General features: G+C 47.2%; 1 protein-coding gene across 1 annotated transcript; it reads left to right on the forward strand.

Annotated features, from left to right (window-relative positions):
- The first annotated feature begins 12335 nt into the window (after positions 1–12335).
- Positions 12336–18572, forward strand: LOC143837225 (interferon-inducible GTPase 5-like). Its single transcript, XM_077336826.1, has 2 exons — positions 12336–12441; positions 15643–18572. Exon 2 carries the CDS (start codon positions 15653–15655, stop codon positions 16871–16873), a length of 1221 nt encoding a protein of 406 aa, XP_077192941.1. The 5' UTR covers positions 12336–12441; positions 15643–15652; the 3' UTR covers positions 16874–18572.
- Positions 18573–18622: the final 50 nt, after the last annotated feature.

The raw sequence follows: 18622 nt of genomic DNA on the forward strand, positions 1-18622 counted from the left end.
TTGGTGCATTCCCCCACCTCCCCCCACGGGGGCTCTGACACTTTACAGAAGCTTCTCGATTTGGCTGGGCTCGAGCGACCAATCCGGCTCCGGATTAGCGGTGTCAATCAGACGCGGATGGGGTGGAGTGATTCGAATTGCGGGCGGGGTTGCCGCCACTCGCCCCACCCAGGAATGGGGGGGGGAGGTGCGAACCGAGGCGGGTTCCGAACTTTCAAGAAAGAACCGGGAGGGGGGAAAAGAGTGCCCCGATCCTTTGCCCATTTACACCGCACCCGGCGCGACATCCGATCTCGCAGAGATGCCTCCGGGGCCGTGTCCCTAAACTGTGACTTCAGTGTCTAATTTTACCCGGCTCGGGGGAGTATTTTTGGCCAGAACGGTGGATGGGGCACCAAAGGACAGGAGAGAGGACAAGCGCTGGGCTGGGAAAGATGAAGCTTGTCCGAAGTTTTTTTGGGGGGGATGGGGTGAAACTGAATTAATTTCTTTTTAAGGTAAGGGGCATCTGGCACAATTGGAAATTACAGGATTTACTGAAATGCAAAACTAATCCCCCCATAATAAATAAAAGAAAAACATCCTCTTAAATTTGTATGCAAGTTTAGGTCCAATAAATTGTGTAAATCATTTTAAGGGGCTCCCCTGACCGGGATTCTTCCTTCCAAGTAAATATTGTTATTGATTTTTTTTATTCAGACACAGGGTGTGGTACAGGGTTGCAGTAAAGCCTCTGCCCCAAGCAGGATTTAACTAGGGCTGTGATTCCAAAGCCATATTCCTGGAAGGAAGCCCTCGGAATAATAATAAAATTTTATTTTTAAGTGGCTGTTAAGCTCAGGGCAATTAACAGCATATATCAAAACGATAAAATAACAATAGCTGTCCTATTAAAACATACTACAACCAGATTAATTTAAAACCACCTGTAATTTCCCAGGGGGGGGGGGAGGTGATGCAGATGTCAAGTAAGGCTGTCTTTCTGGCTTCAGTGTAGGTCTGGCAGAACAGCTCTGTTTTATAGGCCCTGCGGAATTGTCCCAATTCTCCAGGGAGAACTTACCACCTGGCCCTGGTTGAGGTTATTTTGACATCCTTGGGAATTACTTCTGAGAAAACCTCTTCAGGATTGCTCCCTAGGAGATTAGGGAAGGGAGGGAATTTAGGCAGAGACTTAGAAGGAACAGGTGAAGTGGGGATTATATATATATAAATATAATAAATAAATAAAGAGAGTGCCGTTGAGCATGTGCAAAGTGCTTGTCCTTTGTTACCAGATTATTTATTTACTTCCCACCACCATCAGGGATCGTCTCGCAGTGGGTTGCAATTATAAAATATAAAACCCCACAAAGATTAATAGTTTAAAAGTTAAAAAAGCCCAACCAAAAACTGGCAGTGAAAAAGAAAGAGAACAAAACAACGAGAAACCCCCATCCCTTCCCTTCCCTCCCACCCTCCCTCCTACCCAGTGCCTCAAAGGAAGTCCCAGGGTGCCGACTGTTCCAGTATAGGTTGTAACAGTTCTTACGTGTTGCAGGGCCCCTAGATCACCCATGCTTTGGCCTCAACCAAAGACCTGGTGGAAGAGCCCCCTCTTAAAGGCCCTGTGGAACCACGACAGTTTCTGCAGAGCCATCAGGTTTTCCAGGAGCTCATTCCACCAGGATGGATCCAGGACCGAAAAGTCCCTGGCCCTAATTGAGGGCAAACTAGCCTCACATGGGCTGGGACGCACCAACAAATTAGTACCTGCACAACACAAGGTCCGTGGGAAGCAGAAGTGTCAAGTTTTTCCAGTTTCCCAGAAAAGAGTTTTTGCAAAAGCAAAAGATATGTTTATTCTAAAGCAAGCAAGTTAACCTGACAAGTACCTTGTCGGAACTGGGGTAGATAAAAAACAGGCACAACGTATAACCACCTCACCTGCCTCCCCTCCCGTGAGAACCCATGCCACGTGGGAAACCTTCTAAGGGACCAGGCATTGCAGATAGTGAGGTGCCCAAGGCCCTGGCACTGCATTCCGGAGGTAGGGAAGATGGATGGAGGGGAAGGTGTGAAAGCAAAAGGCAGGAGAGGAAACAGGCCACAATAAACCCACTAGATCTACACATCAAACAGAACCACAACTGTTGTGCCATTCTGTGTAGCATTCTGACATCATTGCAATGGGCGGTCAGTCCCTCAGGTATGTAGGTCCCAGAGCGCAGGGGGCCTTAAAGGATTATACAGCTAGTCCAGCATCCTAGTTCCCACAGTAGACAACCAAAAAGTCCATGGGAATTAATCTCCCCCATGTGCTCACCAACCAATTGCATTCAGTTTTATACTGCTGCTGAACATGGAAGCTGCATTTAGTCATTCTTGCCCTGACAAGAGCAAGACTGCTGAGGAGGATGAGGAGAAGGGAAGTTGGGTTGCCAAGCTCTTTCTGAGCCTTTGCTTCTGTGCCTTTAACAACTGGGTCTGTGGACACCAGTCACTGCCTGAACTTAGCTCCCTGATCTGCAAGTAAAATCCCCGGGGCGGATTTCCTCAGATCAGAGTATGACTAAACCAGATTTTCTGCTAATCAGTTGGCAGCCTTGCCTCTGCAACTCAATGTCATAAGCCATAAGCCTGCATTTCACACTGACTTCCTAGTTATTTAATTTTTAAAAACAGTCAGGGAAAGGACCTGGACCTGTTTCAGAGGATACCTTCCTAATGGGCCTTCCTCTCAATTTTTACAGCCCTGAGGTCTAGCACAGTGCTTGGTGCTCTCAGTGGGAGCAAGGATTTTAGCAGAGAAAACTTTCTGCCTCTCTAATAGCCCCTTTATTGCTTTCCTTTTAGATTCAGGACTGCAATCTCCGTTAAGGGCAGTAATGGGTTTGCAAGGAGGGGGGAATAGTTGGCAGGGGCTCTGAGAATGCTGCGGCAGCAGTGCATTTCAACCGGTAATTTTCCACCCTGTGAGCCTTCCTTTCTCCTTGCCCAAGGCTGTGCTTTCTCTGAAGCAACATAAAGGAGAATCTTGGAGGAGAAGAGTCTGGGCTGCTCTTTTTGCAAGAAAATACGCACCAGACCAAACCAAAGCGAGAGTGGCATTTTGCTCCCGGTGTGAAACAAATGGTGTGGGTGTGCTTTGTATTGAAAAGTCCTGGCCTCAAATTTTGGTGTGGGGGACAAAGTGGCAATATAACTTAGCTCTTGAGTCTCCCCCCCCCCCCCCTTACACTACAGCCTTGTTTTCATATGTTGCCCAATGTGGGGATAGACTTCACACTATGGGTGAAGCAAAAACAAGAACAAACTTCTATGGAGTCTTTTATAATGAAGAAGAATTAAAGAAGTGTGTACAAACTGCAGCCAGAACCAGGGTAGGGCATTCCACCTCCTCAGAAATGGCATGAGAGGGGTGTAGTATTGAAGGTATCTACAGTTGCCAACTGACCCCACAAAACATATCTTGCCCCTTTATAGAAGCTAAATATATCATTTACCACCATGCTTCAGTTACCTGTATCCACACATAAGGGAAACACAACATTTTCCTTCTGGCCAGCTGGCAACTCTAGCAGTCACGTTTAAGATGATTAATGCTTAGTCACCTGGGAAAAATGTTTGGGCCCAGTCATATACGCACTGCTCTAGTCGTCCACTAACTTGGGCAAGGGTCACTAGCTCGATGACCCATGGGTCTTTGGCACCACTGTTTTAGAAAGTGAGCGGGGCTATTGTCCAGGAAGCCTTCTGATTGGCTAGGCAGATTTTTAAAACTGTTGCTTTGACAGCCCCTTACTATCACAGATACTAGGATATTTGCCTTGTGATTGAAGGCAAGCTGCAGCATCCATTTGGTGCCTAGCTCCACCTCCTGCAGTCGCCATTTTATGTCCTTAACCCACCATTCTGTCTTAGAATCCCAAAGGTTCACATGAGCTCAAAATACATTTGGGACCTCTAAAATAGGGAATTATTTATGGCTACTTTTGGGGGGGGAAACCTGTCATGACCCTCAACACCACTCATTTTTCTCCCACTCTTTATCCCCCTCATAGGGGCTTAAAAACATTGGGGGCCTCAAAAAAGGGAAATATTTACAGTTGCTCTGGGTAATAAAAAAAAAGTCATCTATCAACCCAGTTTTTCGTCCACTCTTTATCCGACTACACAGAGGGACAGCATGGTGGGTTAGGTTAGGGTGACAGACTTTTCCTTCTGTGGGGGGCTAGAGCCTCAACAGGAAAGAATTAAAACCTTTCCCAAATGTTTACTTAAGGAGGAGGTTTTGGCATGGTTCCTTTACCTTCCCTCCCTTGAATAATCGGGAGAGAAGGTCCAGAGCAGGAAAGCTGCTAATTCTTTTGCAGGTCCACGCAGGGAAAGAACTCCAGGACAGCAGCATAAGCCAGAATCAGCCGCCATTCACTTCTATAATTTAAAAGTTTGGACTTTCTTTCCCTGTGCCACTAAGCATTGTTTGCTTGGACAGGGTCTGTTCTGAGTCACTGAAGAGTCTATTTCCATTAATGTTGTGTTCATAGCTATAGTGATTTAGTTTTACATCTAGTTGAGAGATGCAGGTGTGTAGCCGTGTTGGTTTGAAATGGCAGAACAAAATTTGAGTCCAATGGTGCCTTTTAGATCAATAGTTTTATTCTAGGCGTGAGCTTTCATTTGCATGCACATTTCCTCAATGAAACAGGCATCATCAGAGTGCAAACATGAGAGTAAATTAGCAAACAGCGGTAAATCGGTAAACAGATGGATGGGGTTAGCAATGGATGTCTTTTGATTACTTCTGTTCACATCTTGGAAAGTGCCTCCCATTAATCACTAACATTTTTATTCCCAATAAAATTAGAGTCCAGTTGTACCTTTAAGACCAACAAAGATTTATTCAAGGTGTGAGCTTCCTCAGACTAACTTGCACTCGAAAGCTCACACCTTGAATAAATCTTTGTTGGTCTTAAAGGTGCTACAGGACTCTGATTTTATTGTGCTACTTCAGACCAACACGGCTACCCATTTGAATCTTTTTTATTCCCCTTATGTTTTTGTGAACAGCAATTGAACCCGAAGGAGTGATGAACTCAATTCTAGTAAGGCATTATTAAATGGTGACAAAAGTCTTCATTATGCTACATATTTGTCGAGGATCTTCATGATGCTGTTTACTAATTCACTCTCCTTATATTTGCACTCTGATGGTTTCTATTTCATTGTCTACTTCTCTTCATACACGCACAGAAAACGCAAACTTAAAATAATTCATTGTTGGTCTTAAACGTGCCCCTGGACTCAAATTTTGTCCATTTAGTTGTGGGGTTCTGGGGCGTATGAGAAATATACTGTCATATGGAAAACTATTTAATTTTTGAAGCAATTTCACATCCTATCAAGGCAAAACTCAGATTTTGACAGCTTCTGGTGGGGATTCAAAGCTACCTGGCTTTTTTCTGGATTTTGGCACGCAAGAGCGAGCGCTGACTTGCAGCGCGCGATTCTGTTCTACAGGGCCGCTCCGGAATGGCTGGGCGGCTAATCAATCTAACCAATGAGCCCGCCTTCCGTTGCAAAGGCGCGCCAAACTCCGCACCCGCCCGCCTGCCCGCCTTCGGGAGCTTTCCGATCCTCGCTCCTTCAGCAGTCATCAGTCAAACGGCTCATCCACGCGAAGCCGCCAATGAGAGAGGGAAAGAGAGAGAGTCGGCTGCCGCTCTCCCAATGGCGAGGGAATTCCCGCCTCTCCAAGGGGCCCGCCCACACAGCGATCTGAGCGTTGTCACGTAGCTGCCTTTGCTTAGTACAGGCGCCTCCCGCGGGGGCCTGGTAACCATGGTAACCCCAGGTCTAGTGATAGGGTGGCTGACTCGGCGTTGTAAAATAAATAAATAAATGATAATCCCGCCTTTATTTGCAGATATTAACATCAAATGTGTTTGTAAAAAGCTCACCGGCTTGGCAAAGGATTGCTGGGCTAAGCAATCCTTGCAGAGGAGGGCAGGAACTGGGGGAGGAGAGGGATTTCAATGGAGCAGGGGTAGTCAAACTGCGGCCCTCCAGATGTCCATGGACTACAATTCCCAGGAGCCCCTGCCAGCAAACGCTGGCAGGGGCTCCTGGGAATTGTAGTCCATGGACATCTGGAGGGCCGCAGTTTGACTACTCCTGCATGGAGTATAATTCCATAGTCCTTCTAAAGTGGCCATTTTCTCCAGGTGGCTTGATCTGCAACGCCTGGATATCAGTTGCAATTCCAGGAGCTCTTTGGTCACCACCTGAAGGCTACACTGATAAGAAAAAAATGAACCCAAGGTTGCACCTTTAGAATTTTTCCATGGCCGTTAATGTTAGTAAACAGACTTGCCCCAGTGCCCCTAGGTTTTATCAAGGTTTTCCAAAAAACATTTCTTCAGGGACATGTATTCCTTTTAGATTGGCTGTCCAAAGGAATGATGGTCCTAGTGCAAATTGTTCTGTCTATGAAACAAATGACAAAAGTTTCAGTAAATGTTGAACAAAATTGTGGAAGTCAGAAAAGTAGGCTCTAACCTACTGTTTTCCAGGTTTTTTTTCGTATCAGTGTAACTTGGGCACTGGACAGTCTTTGTGTAACCACCTGGAGGTTGGCAACTCTGACTTCCAGCCTTATGCACACTTACACATGAGTACTGAATTCCAAGAGATTTATTTAAGGATCCTGTCACGGACAAACTCGTTGCTGCGAATGAATGCCGCTGACAAAAAAAATTATGAAAGCAATAAGCAGGTTTATTTCACGATCACGGGAAGATACTTCAGGATCACACCCAAAGATCGTCAAAGTCTGTGTCGTACCACAGCTCATTTTTAAGACAGCCCCGCCCCGCCTAGTCAGCTCCCCCACTGGTTAATTAACCAATGGGTTCACAATCTTTAACCTATCCGTTTACAATTTTAAATATCCGCTTCCCCAAGAAAAAAAATCCTAATTTCCCCGAAATGATGTATACGTTTGTTCTAAGTTTTACCCCTCCCTTTGCTATATTTAATCAGCAAGTAAAGCACTTTTTAAAGCCTGTTTCAGCAATTCTAGTTGGAGTTGCATCCCCCTAAGTCAGCTACAGTTTAATTTCCCCTTCTCTTCTGGTTTGAGATGGCTAAAGCTCATAATCAACTTATCCCCTGCCTCAGGAAATTTCCATTGTCTGTATGCAGTTTAAGCTGTAAAAAGATCTCTGATATTGACTTCAAACTGCATGATCTAACATTTTCTCTAACAATCCCCACCCCAGTAGTTTGGAAACTTAGTGCAACAATTTTTAGCATTACCAACCTCCAGGTGCAGGCTAGAATTCCCTTGGACTTACACATGAGCTACAGCAGCCTCTTTCAACCTTTTAATTATGAAGATCCCCTGAAATAATTTTTCAGGCTTCAAGGAGCCCCAGAAGTGATGTCAGCTGCCCAATACCTTCCTACTGCACCCCTGGAAGTGACATCACCACATGCATTAACAGGCAGGTTTGAGAAAAACTGGGGGGGGGGGGGAGACAGAAGGTAGGGTTGTACGTGGCAGCATCCAAACCAGACATTTAAAGCTGTCCAGGGGATGGCAGGGAGGCTGGCCAGCTGACATCATTTCCTGGTAACTCAAAGCCTGAACATATATTTCAGTGGTACCTCCACAGTCGAAAGCTTGAAAATGGCTGGACTACAGAGATCAATTCCTCTGAAGGAAATGACCAGTTCAGAAGGTGGCCTTTATGGTATACCATGGACTCTTAGGGCAGCCTTTCTCATTTTTTTTACCATTGAGAAACCCCAGAACCATGCTTCAGGCTTCAAGAAATCCCAGAAGGGGTGTGATGATGCATAATATGGTTGGGAATCACAGCTATGTACATGCCTACCGAGTCCCCCTCTTCCTTCCAACTCCTTCCAGGCCCATGAGTGGCCATTTTGGAAGGGGAGGGCAGGTCAACATGACCAAATATTGTCATATCATCCAATGAATTTAGATTTAAAATATATACAATTAACTCCTATGGGAAACCATTCCAGGGCCTTCAAGAAGCCCCTAGCTAAGGGGAGAAAAGGAAATTTATCTTAAAGTCTTCCTTCCTTTATCCTGCCTGCCCCGTTTCTCAGTTCTACTATTCTCTGCTGTTTCTGACACTGCAGGTAACCCAGGCTTGTATCCAGCATACGGGGATACATACTTGAAGGGCAGCTCTGGGCATTTTAGCCACTGGTTTTTAACTTTCCAGCAGAGAAATGTCCTCTTAAGCGGTGGTCCCCAACCACTGGGCCGGGAGTGCCACGCATGCTCGTTTGCGGCCACGCATGGTGCAAATGTGCATGCGTGACCTGGCCGCGCATGCGCGGGAGTGTTGGGCATGCGCGGCATGTGCGGCCGGGCGATCACCCTCCCTGCCGCTGCTGGTCCACAGCCTGAAAAAGGTTGCGGACCACTGCTCTTAAGGATTCCTTTTCAAAACTCGCTTCTTTCTTTGAAATTAACTCTTTAATCCTAAAGCCACATCATCACATTGTCCCCACATGTATTTCGCTTCTCAGCACCACTTCCTTCTTCTGCTTCCCATTGGTGATGTTTATGTTGTAACCACCCTTTTTGTTCCGACATGCATCACTTTGCAGTTATTTACATTGCAGCCCTGTTCTTGCCCTTATATTTACTTTAGAGAGCTCCATTTGATAGCCCTGTTCCCTGTGGCTGGAGGTAGATTACAGAATAAAGAGAGTGACATTTTCTTTTAATCATACAGGATAAAGCAGCCTTTCTCAAATTTTTAACTGTTGAAATACCCCTGAAACAGTCTTTAAGCTTTTAGAAGCCCCAGAAGTAGCATGATATTGCAGAATATGGTTGAGAAGCCTAGCTGTGTGTATACCCTCCCAGGGTTCCTCCCCTCCCTCTCCAGGCCCTTCATTGGCCATTTTGGGAGGTGGGTGAGGGTGGACATGACTACATATACTCATATCAACTGATACATTTTTTTTAAATGCTAAAATATATAAAAATTAACTCCTACCCATTCGAGAAACCCTTCCAGGGCCATCAAGAAACTCCAGGATTTCACGAAACCCTGGTTGAGAAAGCCTGGCATAAAGCATTCGGTAAAGAATGCAAGAGGACTAAAGGTAAAGGTAAAGGTAAAGGTATCCCCTGTGCAAGCACCGAGTCATGTCTGACCCTTGGGGTGACGCCCTCTAGCGTTTTCTTGGCAGACTCAATACAAGGTGGTTTGCCATTCCCTTCCCCAATCATTACCGTTTTACCCCCCAGCAAGCTGGGTACTCATTTTACCGACCTCGGAAGGATGGAAGGCTGAGTCGACCTTGAGCCGGCTGCTGGGATCGAACTCCCAGCCTCATGGGCAAAGCTTCCGACAGCATGTCGGCTGCCTTACCACCCTGCGCCACAAGAGGAATGCAAAATTCAAAGGCAATGCTAACAACTATGAGAATAGCAAAATGCTCCAGAATTCAGCAAAGGGACATGTTTGGAAACCACAATTTTTAATATGCCTCTTACTGGTTTCACCTTCCATCAAATCAACAAACTAGCAGATTGCTACTTGCTTTTCAACAGGAATATCTCAACTTTTTGACCCCATTTCCCCAAGCTCAAATTCAATTAATGCAATTATTGATGCCTGTACAAAAAAAACTTGATTTTTGTATAACCATAGATACATAATATAAAACAACAGTTATCAATGGCCTTAAGATCTGGCAGAGTTGCTTCCTGGTACTGAGTCATGGTCAATCCAATTTAAATGAAAGTTTAAAGAGAGCGCAATATTATGAATGTAGAAATCCTCTTAGTAAATAAAGAATTACTTTCCTTCAAGCAAATAGAAGGGCCATACTATATAATACAGAGATTATTCCACAATTCTGGATTAGGCTTAAGGTCCTTTTAATCATCTTTAGGCATACGCGGTCTGGGCCCAGCGTACCTGAGGGACCACCTTACTGCCTACACCCCTCAGAGAGCTCTACACTCTGCCTCCGCCAACTGCATAGTGATCCCGGACCCCAAGGAAGCTCGCTTGACCTCAACCAGAGATTTCTCTGTCCTGGTCCCAACCTGGTTGAATGAGCTCCCAGTGGAGATCAGGGCCCTGACGGAACTTGGACAATTCTGCAGGGCCTGCAAAAGGGAGCTCCTTGGTGAGAGCCACCTTGGTGAACCAGCTTCTTGTAATGCTTAGGAGTGGGGACTTCTAACCTGGTGAGCCGGGTTTGATTTTGCGCTCCCCCACATGCAACCAGCTGGGTGACCTTGGGCTCGCCACAGCACTGATAAAGCTGTTCTGAATGAGCAGGAATATCAGGGCTCTCTCAGCCTCACCCACCTCACAGGGTATCTGTTGTGGGGAGAGGAAAGGAAAGGCGAATGTAAGCCTCTTTGAGACTCCTTCGGGTAAAGAAAAGCATCATATAAGAACCAATTCTTCTTCTTCTCTTCCTCCTTCAGGCATTTGATTGAGGTCAACCTGAACCAATCACTTTCCCGAAGCTCCCTCCCATGAAAACTGACCAACCACAGAGCCATCAGCATGCTGCAGTTACTGTTCACTACTCTTCCACCGTTCTACTGTATTATTGTTTATTGATACCTATGCTTACTATTACTGTTATTTATAGCCACTGGTTCTCTGTACTGTTCTTGTTCCGTTAAGTTCTATGTAAACCGTCCTGAGCCTCAGGGGAAGGCTCAGGGGAATCTAAATGTAAAATAAATAAATAAATATACCAAATCAACTGTACCGTTATGGAATCACAATACAGTATTCTCTAAATGTTTGTTTGAAGAGAGGAAAATGGTTTAGTTTAGACTAGTATCCCAGACCTGTGGAACAAGTTCTTGGATATACAGTATTTGCTGGTGTATAAGACTACTTTCCCCCCCCTGAAAAACATCCCTCCAAGTGGGGGGGGTTGTTCTATACGCCAGGTGCACTTCAGTTGGGATAGACATAGCTACCCATAGTGGCCCATAGTACTGTAATTTAATGTAACAAAATCTATATTTTGAGTGGAAATGTTGGGGGGTCGTCTTATATGCCCAGTCGTCTTATACGCCGGCAAATACGGTAGTTGATTTACACTTGTTTCTCCTGGCAAATAGGATTTATAACCCTGGGTAGCTTGGATCAACTGTAGCCCAATAATTCTGAGAGTTTTGACCTTTAGTCTGAAAAATGTGGGATTCTGTGTTTTATGGCACCGATTCACCATTATTTATCTGCCCATATTGTATTTGGGAAGTATTGGTGTTCCAAGTAGTCTTAAGCAAACCTATTTTTCAACAGAAAACAGCTGTTTATATCCTTTTGAAATGTAGTTGAATAATTTCAGGGGAATTTTTAAAGTGCTGAGATAGTCTAACAGCTTTCATTTACTTGGTTTACATGCATACGCCACCCTCTCATTTTCAAAACAGCTGGTAGGCGACAGTTTTTCTGATGCTGAATGTAATTGCAAACGCCAGCTTCTCTGGCAAAGTTCTGATGGGACGCTTAGTTTGAAGAGGCTATTGCTGATGTAGCTGAAGGAAACTTAAAAAAAATATCTGCCCTGACTATTTATTGTTGCAGTCATCATATTTTGTTCTAATGTGACATATGAATTTTGTAAAATTTTTCCAATTTTTTTTAAGAACCACAAAATGCCTAAGACATTATGTAAGCAATTCAAACTGTAGGAGTTCCTTAAAGCTCACCATAGTTTTGCTGTACAAGATTTTGAAAGTCAAATATCCCTTCATTCTGTATCAGACACTTTGAGATCATGAAAGCCATGGCAAAATTCTGTTTGCAGCCCAGCACAGGCTACCCCCTACGGAAGATAATGCCCCAGAATTCAACTGTTGGTCATAAAAGTGCTGCTGGAGTCAAAGTTTGTTTTACTGTTTCCAGGGGAGGCAAAAACAGTGAATCTATTTCCAGAAGTTTGTGGACTACAGTTCCCATGAGCCCCTACTGTTGTGGTCCATGAACATCTGGAGAGACGCAGTACACAACTATGCACCAGAACCTATCTTTGTGATCACAAACAGACTACAGGGGTGGCCTAAATGTGGCTCTCCAGATATCCGTGGACTACAATCCCTATGAGTGCCATCTGGCAGGGGCTTATGGGAATTGTAGTCCAGGGACGTCTGGAGAGCACACAGATTGGCCTCCCCTGGACTATGACATCAAATCAAAGGGTAACCACGCAAGCACTCAGGACCCGCCTCTCCCTGGAAGCTATTTGCATACACGGCGATCACAGGCTGCCGGTTGCTGTTCGACTCCAAGCCCAGCCAATCAGCTCATTTCCTGCTCCACCTTCCTCCGTAAGTTGGTTTCTCTTTCCTTTCCACCTACGAGCTGCAAGCAAAACAACCTCCCCCTTTCCCGGCGCTGCTTCCCGTGGAGAATTAGGTTGGAAAACGCAGTGAGTATAGCAAGAGTGGCGGAGTAGAACAGAAGTCCGAAGGGTAGTAGGCTTGATTGGCAGGACCAGAAGTGAGATCTCCCCCCCCCCCAGCCCATAGAGGTGGGGGGAGATTTTACCAATGGTTACCCTGCGGAAGTTAGCCACTGGCATCCCTTCTTTTCCTAGCTTGGCAGCTAAGAATGGCGTGGGAGGCTGGCGACTCCTCTCTCCCCGGGTCTTTACCAGCAACAGACTTTCGAAGTCTCAAAAGTTTCCCGGGGTGATTTTTACTTATTCATGCCTTTTCTTGAAATCATTTCCTTTCCTCTAAGGCAGCGGTAGTCAACCTGTGGTCCTCCAGATGTCCATGGACTACAATTCCCATGAGCACCTGCCAGCGTCAGCGTTTGCTGGCAGGGGCTCTTGGGAATTGTAGTCCATGGACATCTGGAGGACCACAGGTTGACTACCCCTGCTCTAAGGCACTGGCTTCCTCTTTAGAAACTGTTAATGGTGTTGCTTTCAGTTTTACTCTCCACGGTGCTTTCTGTATTTTTTTTTTCTAGGATTGCCAGATTTAGTTTTGGGGATGGAGCCTGAGCAGGGCAGGGACCCCAGAGGGATACACCGGGTGGCAAGGGAAAGCAGCACAGGGAGGTTGCCCAACCTGATTCAAGAGGAGATAACATTTTATTTAAGAATTAACATACTTGATGGTGCAGTGGGGAGGCACAGAAAGTGGCTAACTACATGTCTGGCTGAGGGAGAGAGACAGACTGAACTGTGGCTCCCAGCAAGAAGTAGGAAATGCCCCCTAAGAGTAGCAAGGAGACAGACAAGGAATGATACTTAACAGGAGAGAAGGTCCTGACCTCACTAATAGAGGCCACCCTTCAGAGCATCCCTGTTCTCCAGGGGAACTGTAGTCTGGAGATGAGCTGCAATTCTGGGGGATGTCCAGATCCCACCTGGAGTCTGCCATTCCTCCTTTTAATATGTGTCCGCTTCATTCTTTGGAGGGAAGACGGCATGGTGTAGCCCGATCTCAGAAGCTAAGCAGGGTTGATGCTGTTCACGGAGTTTGACTAGGCAGGGAGTGGGGAGCACCAGGCCACTTAAAGGAAAAAATAGATTTATAAAGAGGAACAATCATGTATAAAAAGGAGAGACCTAACTGTCTAGCTAGCTGTTGTCTGCAGTCAATCTGTCTGTTCAAAACTGTTCCAGAGGGAGGACTGTGCTCCAAAAGCAGGAAGTGTCCTATAGAGCCAAAGAGGATACTTGAGATAATTTAAAAACCATTAGGAAATTCCTATCCTAACTATGCTAAATATACATCTCTGATGCCTCCTGCAGGACACACTTTATATTTTCCTCAGTTATGCACACCACAGATCTTGCATATTGCAACAGATAAGGGAGACCACCAAGGAAGGCTCTCTATGCCAGTAAAGGTGTTTGTTATTGTTGTTGTAGTAGTAGACGACCTCTGCTTCTCCCTTGCCTTGAAAGCCCCTTGCTGGAGTCACCATGGGTCAGCTGCGACTTGATGACACTTTACACACAACCTCACACAAACACACTTTATGCTTTTTTCAGCTGCCGTGCTGAACTCCTGCAGAGTCTGTCCCTAATCATGGGAGATGCATGTTTTGAAGTTTGCAGGTTAGGATAGTGCAATTCAAAGAAGGACAAGACGCTCCTACTTCGGACGGGTGGCTTATGTAGCTGGTATTCCCTGTGCAATGACACTTCTTGATCTGCAGCCCAGTGTGGAGGCGGTGGTCAACTGATGCACACGGGGAATGTGGCTATGCAGATGCCCTGACTTGCAAATCACGGTGACCTGAAAATTATTTGGTGAAGAAAAAGCCTGCTTCTTCCCACAATGCATAATAGGCTTGTAGAACTCATTACCAGTAGATGCAGCGGCAGCTACTAGTTAGATGGTTTTGCACGGGGGAAGGACAAATTTGAGGAGGACAGGCCCTTCAGTTGTTGTTGGCCCTGATGCCTTGATTCTGGAAAGTAGCTGCAGGGGCAAAGTTTGCTTCTGTGCCTCTTGTGGCTGAAACCGGAAGAATTATTGGTCTGATCTAGCAGGGCTCTTTTTAGCTTCTCATTGGCGATTTGAGGGAAGGCACTGGCAAGGCCACCCCGTATTGAGTCTGCCATGAAAACACTGGAGGGCGTCACCCCAAGGGTCAGGCATGACCTGGTGCTTGCACAGGGGATACCTTTATCTTTATGAGACAGAAATTCTTTAAAAAGCTTCAAAAAGTGCAGTTTTTCTTACCGATGTCTCACAAAAACGAGAAGAAGAGTTGGTTCTTATATCCCAAAGGAGTCTCAAAGTGGCTTACAGTCACCTTCCCTTTCCTCTCCCCACAACAGACACCCTGTGGGGTGGGTGAGGCTGAGAGAGCCCTGATATTAACTGCTCGGTGAGAACAGTTTTATCAGTGCCGTGGTGAGCCCAAGGTTCGCTGGCAGGGGGCTCCTGGGAATTGTAGTCCATGGACATCTGGAGGGCCGCAGTTTGACTACCCCTGTTTTAAAGGTTCCTTTCCTTTTGAATAAGAACAGCTCTGAAATAACAAAAAGTGTGTCTAAATTTTTGTAAGATGCCATAAAGTTGCACCAGGGTGAGTGTTAGCTTTGGTCTGTTTAGCCTGGAGAGGAGAGGACTGAGAGGGGATCTGATAACCATCTTCAAATATTTACAGGGCTGCCATGTAGAGGATGGAGCAGGTTCCCTCTTGCCCGGAGGGACAGACCAGAACCAATGGGAAAAATTAATTCAAAAGAAATTCTGTCTAAACACCCGGAAGAAGTTTGTGACAGTTAGGCTTCCTCGGGAGGTGGTGGGTTCTCCATCTTTGGAAATTTTTAAACAGAGGCTAGATAGCCATCTGATGCAGAGGCTGATTCTGTGAAAGGTTCATGGGGGCGGCAGATTACAGTGGATGAGCAATAGGGTTGTGAGTGTCCTGTATAGTTCAGAGGGTTGGACTAAATGACCCATGAGGTCCCTTCCAACTTCTATGATTCTAACTTGTAGCATATTTATTGTTTTCATTCTGTCACTTTCTTCAACTTTGACCTTGACGTCTTTTTATTCTCATTTTATTGATTTAGTTGTATAGGCCCATAAAGGATTTCTGAGTCTGAAAAAAATAATAACCCTTACTCCTTGCTGTTTCTCTTGTGCTGTTGTAGAACATCCACCATGAATGCTCTTGAAATCCGAGAGCAGGACCTCAAAGAGATGGGCTCCTTGATCCAATCCCGGGTGGTCTTGGAAGTATCCGCTCAGGTTCAGTCACTCCTGGAGTCCCTGGACACCACCACGTTGGACATTGCGGTGACAGGTGAATCAGGTGCGGGCAAATCCACCTTCATCAATGCTCTGCGGGGTCTACGCGATGGTGACCCCTGCGCCGCCCCTACTGGTGTCATTGAGACCACGGCTGCACCCACGATGTACCAGCACCTTCACCTGCCCAGTGTCCGCCTGTGGGACCTGCCTGGCATTGGCACTCCATCCTTCCAAGCTGAGACCTACCTGCACCAGATTGGGTTTGAGAGGTACGATTTCTTCATTGTCGTTGCCTCGGAGCGCTTCCGGGAGAGCCACGTCCAGCTGGCCCATGCTGTGAAAGCCATGGGCAAGCGCTTCTACTTTGTTCGGTCCAAGGCAGATCAGGACTTGCGTGCGTCGCAGAAGCGACGGCCAACCCGTTTCCAGGAAGCTCAGGTGCTGCGGGAAATGAAGGAAGACTGCATCCACCAGCTTCAGAAACAAGGCTTAGATTGCCCCAAGGTCTTCCTGGTCTCCAGCTTTGAATTGCACCGCTTCGACTTCCCGCTCTTGCAGGAGACTCTGGCGGAAGAGCTGGACGGCCACAAGAGGCACGTCCTCTTGCTGTCCTTTCCTTCTGTCACCGCCGCGGCCGTGCAGAGGAAGAAGGACTCCCTGAGGAAGCACATCTGGAAGAAGGCCCTGCTGGCTTGCTTCGTCGCAGCTTTGCCGGGTCTCCCCATCCACCTGAACATCCCGACGCTTATGAAGACCCTCGTCTCGTACCGCAGGGATTTCGGCCTGGATGACGCCTCTCTCGGGGCCTTGGCTCTCGCGTCTTCTAAGCCGTCGCGTGAATTGCAAAGTCAGATCTGCTCGACTTTAGGGAAGGATCTCTCGGAGAACGCTGTCCACAGCATCTTGGGACAAGCTGCCCTCTACGGGCAAATGGCGGCCCGGCTGGTGAAGAACAAGCTGCCACTTCTGGACAACTTGGTCTCCGGGGGCATCTCTTTCGTGGCGGCCTATTATCTGCTGCACACGGCTCTGGACAGCTTTGCGCAAGATGCCCAGAGGGTCCTCGAAAAGGCCTACGGTTTTGAGGAAGAAGTTTATAATCCTCCGGATCCTGGCTACCTCTTTGATTGAGGCCAGTCCAAGAAAGATGAAACCACCGCCAGGCACTTGTGATAGATCACGACCCCTGCTCAGCTTCTGTTTCTCTTTACTTGTTGCCGTGCCAATCCAACTGGGCCATGGGAATGCCCTGACCAATCTGAATAACGCAATAATCTAACATTTCCACCAAAGCATTCTCCAGACAGAACGAGGAGGAGATGCCTTTGGCGAATGGTGCTGCTTTAAATCGGAAATATATATTATGCTCTTAAACATGATTAGGGCCGGACGTTGGAGAATTGTCTCTGTGTTGTAGATGACATGCACTACGAGGGGGTCACTATATTTGATGGGTCTAATGCAGTGGTCCCCAACCTGCGGGCCGCGGCCCGGCGCCGGGCCGCAAAGGCCATGGCGGCGGGCCGCGGCTCCCTCTCCCCGCCCCCCCCCGCGCAGTAAAAAACTTCCCGGGCCGCAAGCTTGCGGGAGGGCGGGGAGAGGGAATCAGGGCCGGGCCGCGCCCGTGCAGGCCGCGCCCGCTCGGCCCGATCCGCGGGCGCGGCCCACGGGTGCGGCCTGATCCGTGGGTGCGGCCCGCGGGCGCGACCGGGCGTGGCTCGTGGGTGCGGCCCGCGGGCGCGGCCGGGCGCGGCTTGCGGGTGCGGCCCGATCCGCGGGTGTGGCCCGCGGGCGCGGCTCGCGGGCGTGGCCCGAAGCATGGGCGTGGCCCGCGCGGGTGCGGTCCCTGCGGGCGCGACCCGATGCCCTGCCGGTCCCCAGCCTAATAAAGGTTGGGGACCACTGGTCTAATGGACCCTCTGCTATGACAGCAGAACATGTCACATTTCTGTGGCTTTCTGGATAAGGGAGTGGTGTCTGATCGAGGAACAAGAGACCCGATCTGGAAGTTGACTGCAAATAACTCGGCTTCTTTTACAGGGTACGGCTTTTCCCATTGGAATTTTTAAAAATTTGTGTTTTGTGGGGAGGGGGGATCTGTGGAAATTGCAACTGACGATAATCATGCTGAGGCTTTGAAATGGCTCTCGTGGATGGGATTTTACTGAACGCCAGGTGATAGAAACGGTTGGATCTGGGCCATTGATATTGATCCGAAAGTCCGGCTGAACCACAGGATTTCAATGGAGGGGGTGCAGCCATCAGGAAAAGGACGCTGGGAGCCTGCCAGCCATAATAGAATGAATTGCTGCCACAATGCAGACCTTCCAGGGTATTCGTCAGGGTCATAAAATCTGTGCTCAAAAGTTTTATCTCCGAAGGGACCAGCTCTGTCTCTGGATCATCTATGAGCAGGTTATGACATTTATTAGCACCCGGCTAATACTCATAATGTGCATGGACATTTTAGTATGTGTAAGCCATGCAACATCCCGGGAAGCAACGAGGGACCTTTGCAATGGAAATTTCTGTGAGAAAGCAGTTCTGTTTTTCCAGCAGGCTTGTGGGAGACATGGGCGAACACCTTATCTTCTCATTTGCGAGGACGTCATGTGGCGTGACATTCCAGCTCTTTTAATAAATTACAGCTTCTTTTCCCCCTCCAATGTTTAAAATACAGTTTTCTACTAATCAGGAAGTTTTCTACTAATCAGGAAGCTTGCGACGGCTCTCTGTTTTTTAAATATTTGCGCTGACAAGAGAAAGGATGTGTCTCTTTAGATATATTTCTGGAGAACGTTCGTACTCAATAAAATGCTTATTCCTCTTCCCCTGTTGCTTTGGACATGTGTTTGTAGATCTTGGGAAGACTCCAGAAGT

This window comes from Paroedura picta, chromosome 5 (genome assembly GCF_049243985.1).
Source record: "Paroedura picta isolate Pp20150507F chromosome 5, Ppicta_v3.0, whole genome shotgun sequence".
NCBI lineage: Eukaryota > Metazoa > Chordata > Lepidosauria > Squamata > Gekkonidae > Paroedura > Paroedura picta.

Excerpts from the sequence above, each read along its gene's own strand:
- LOC143837225 (XM_077336826.1), top strand. The coding sequence starts at position 15,653 with ATGAATGCTCTTGAAATCCGAGAGCAGGACCTCAAAGAGATGGGCTCC.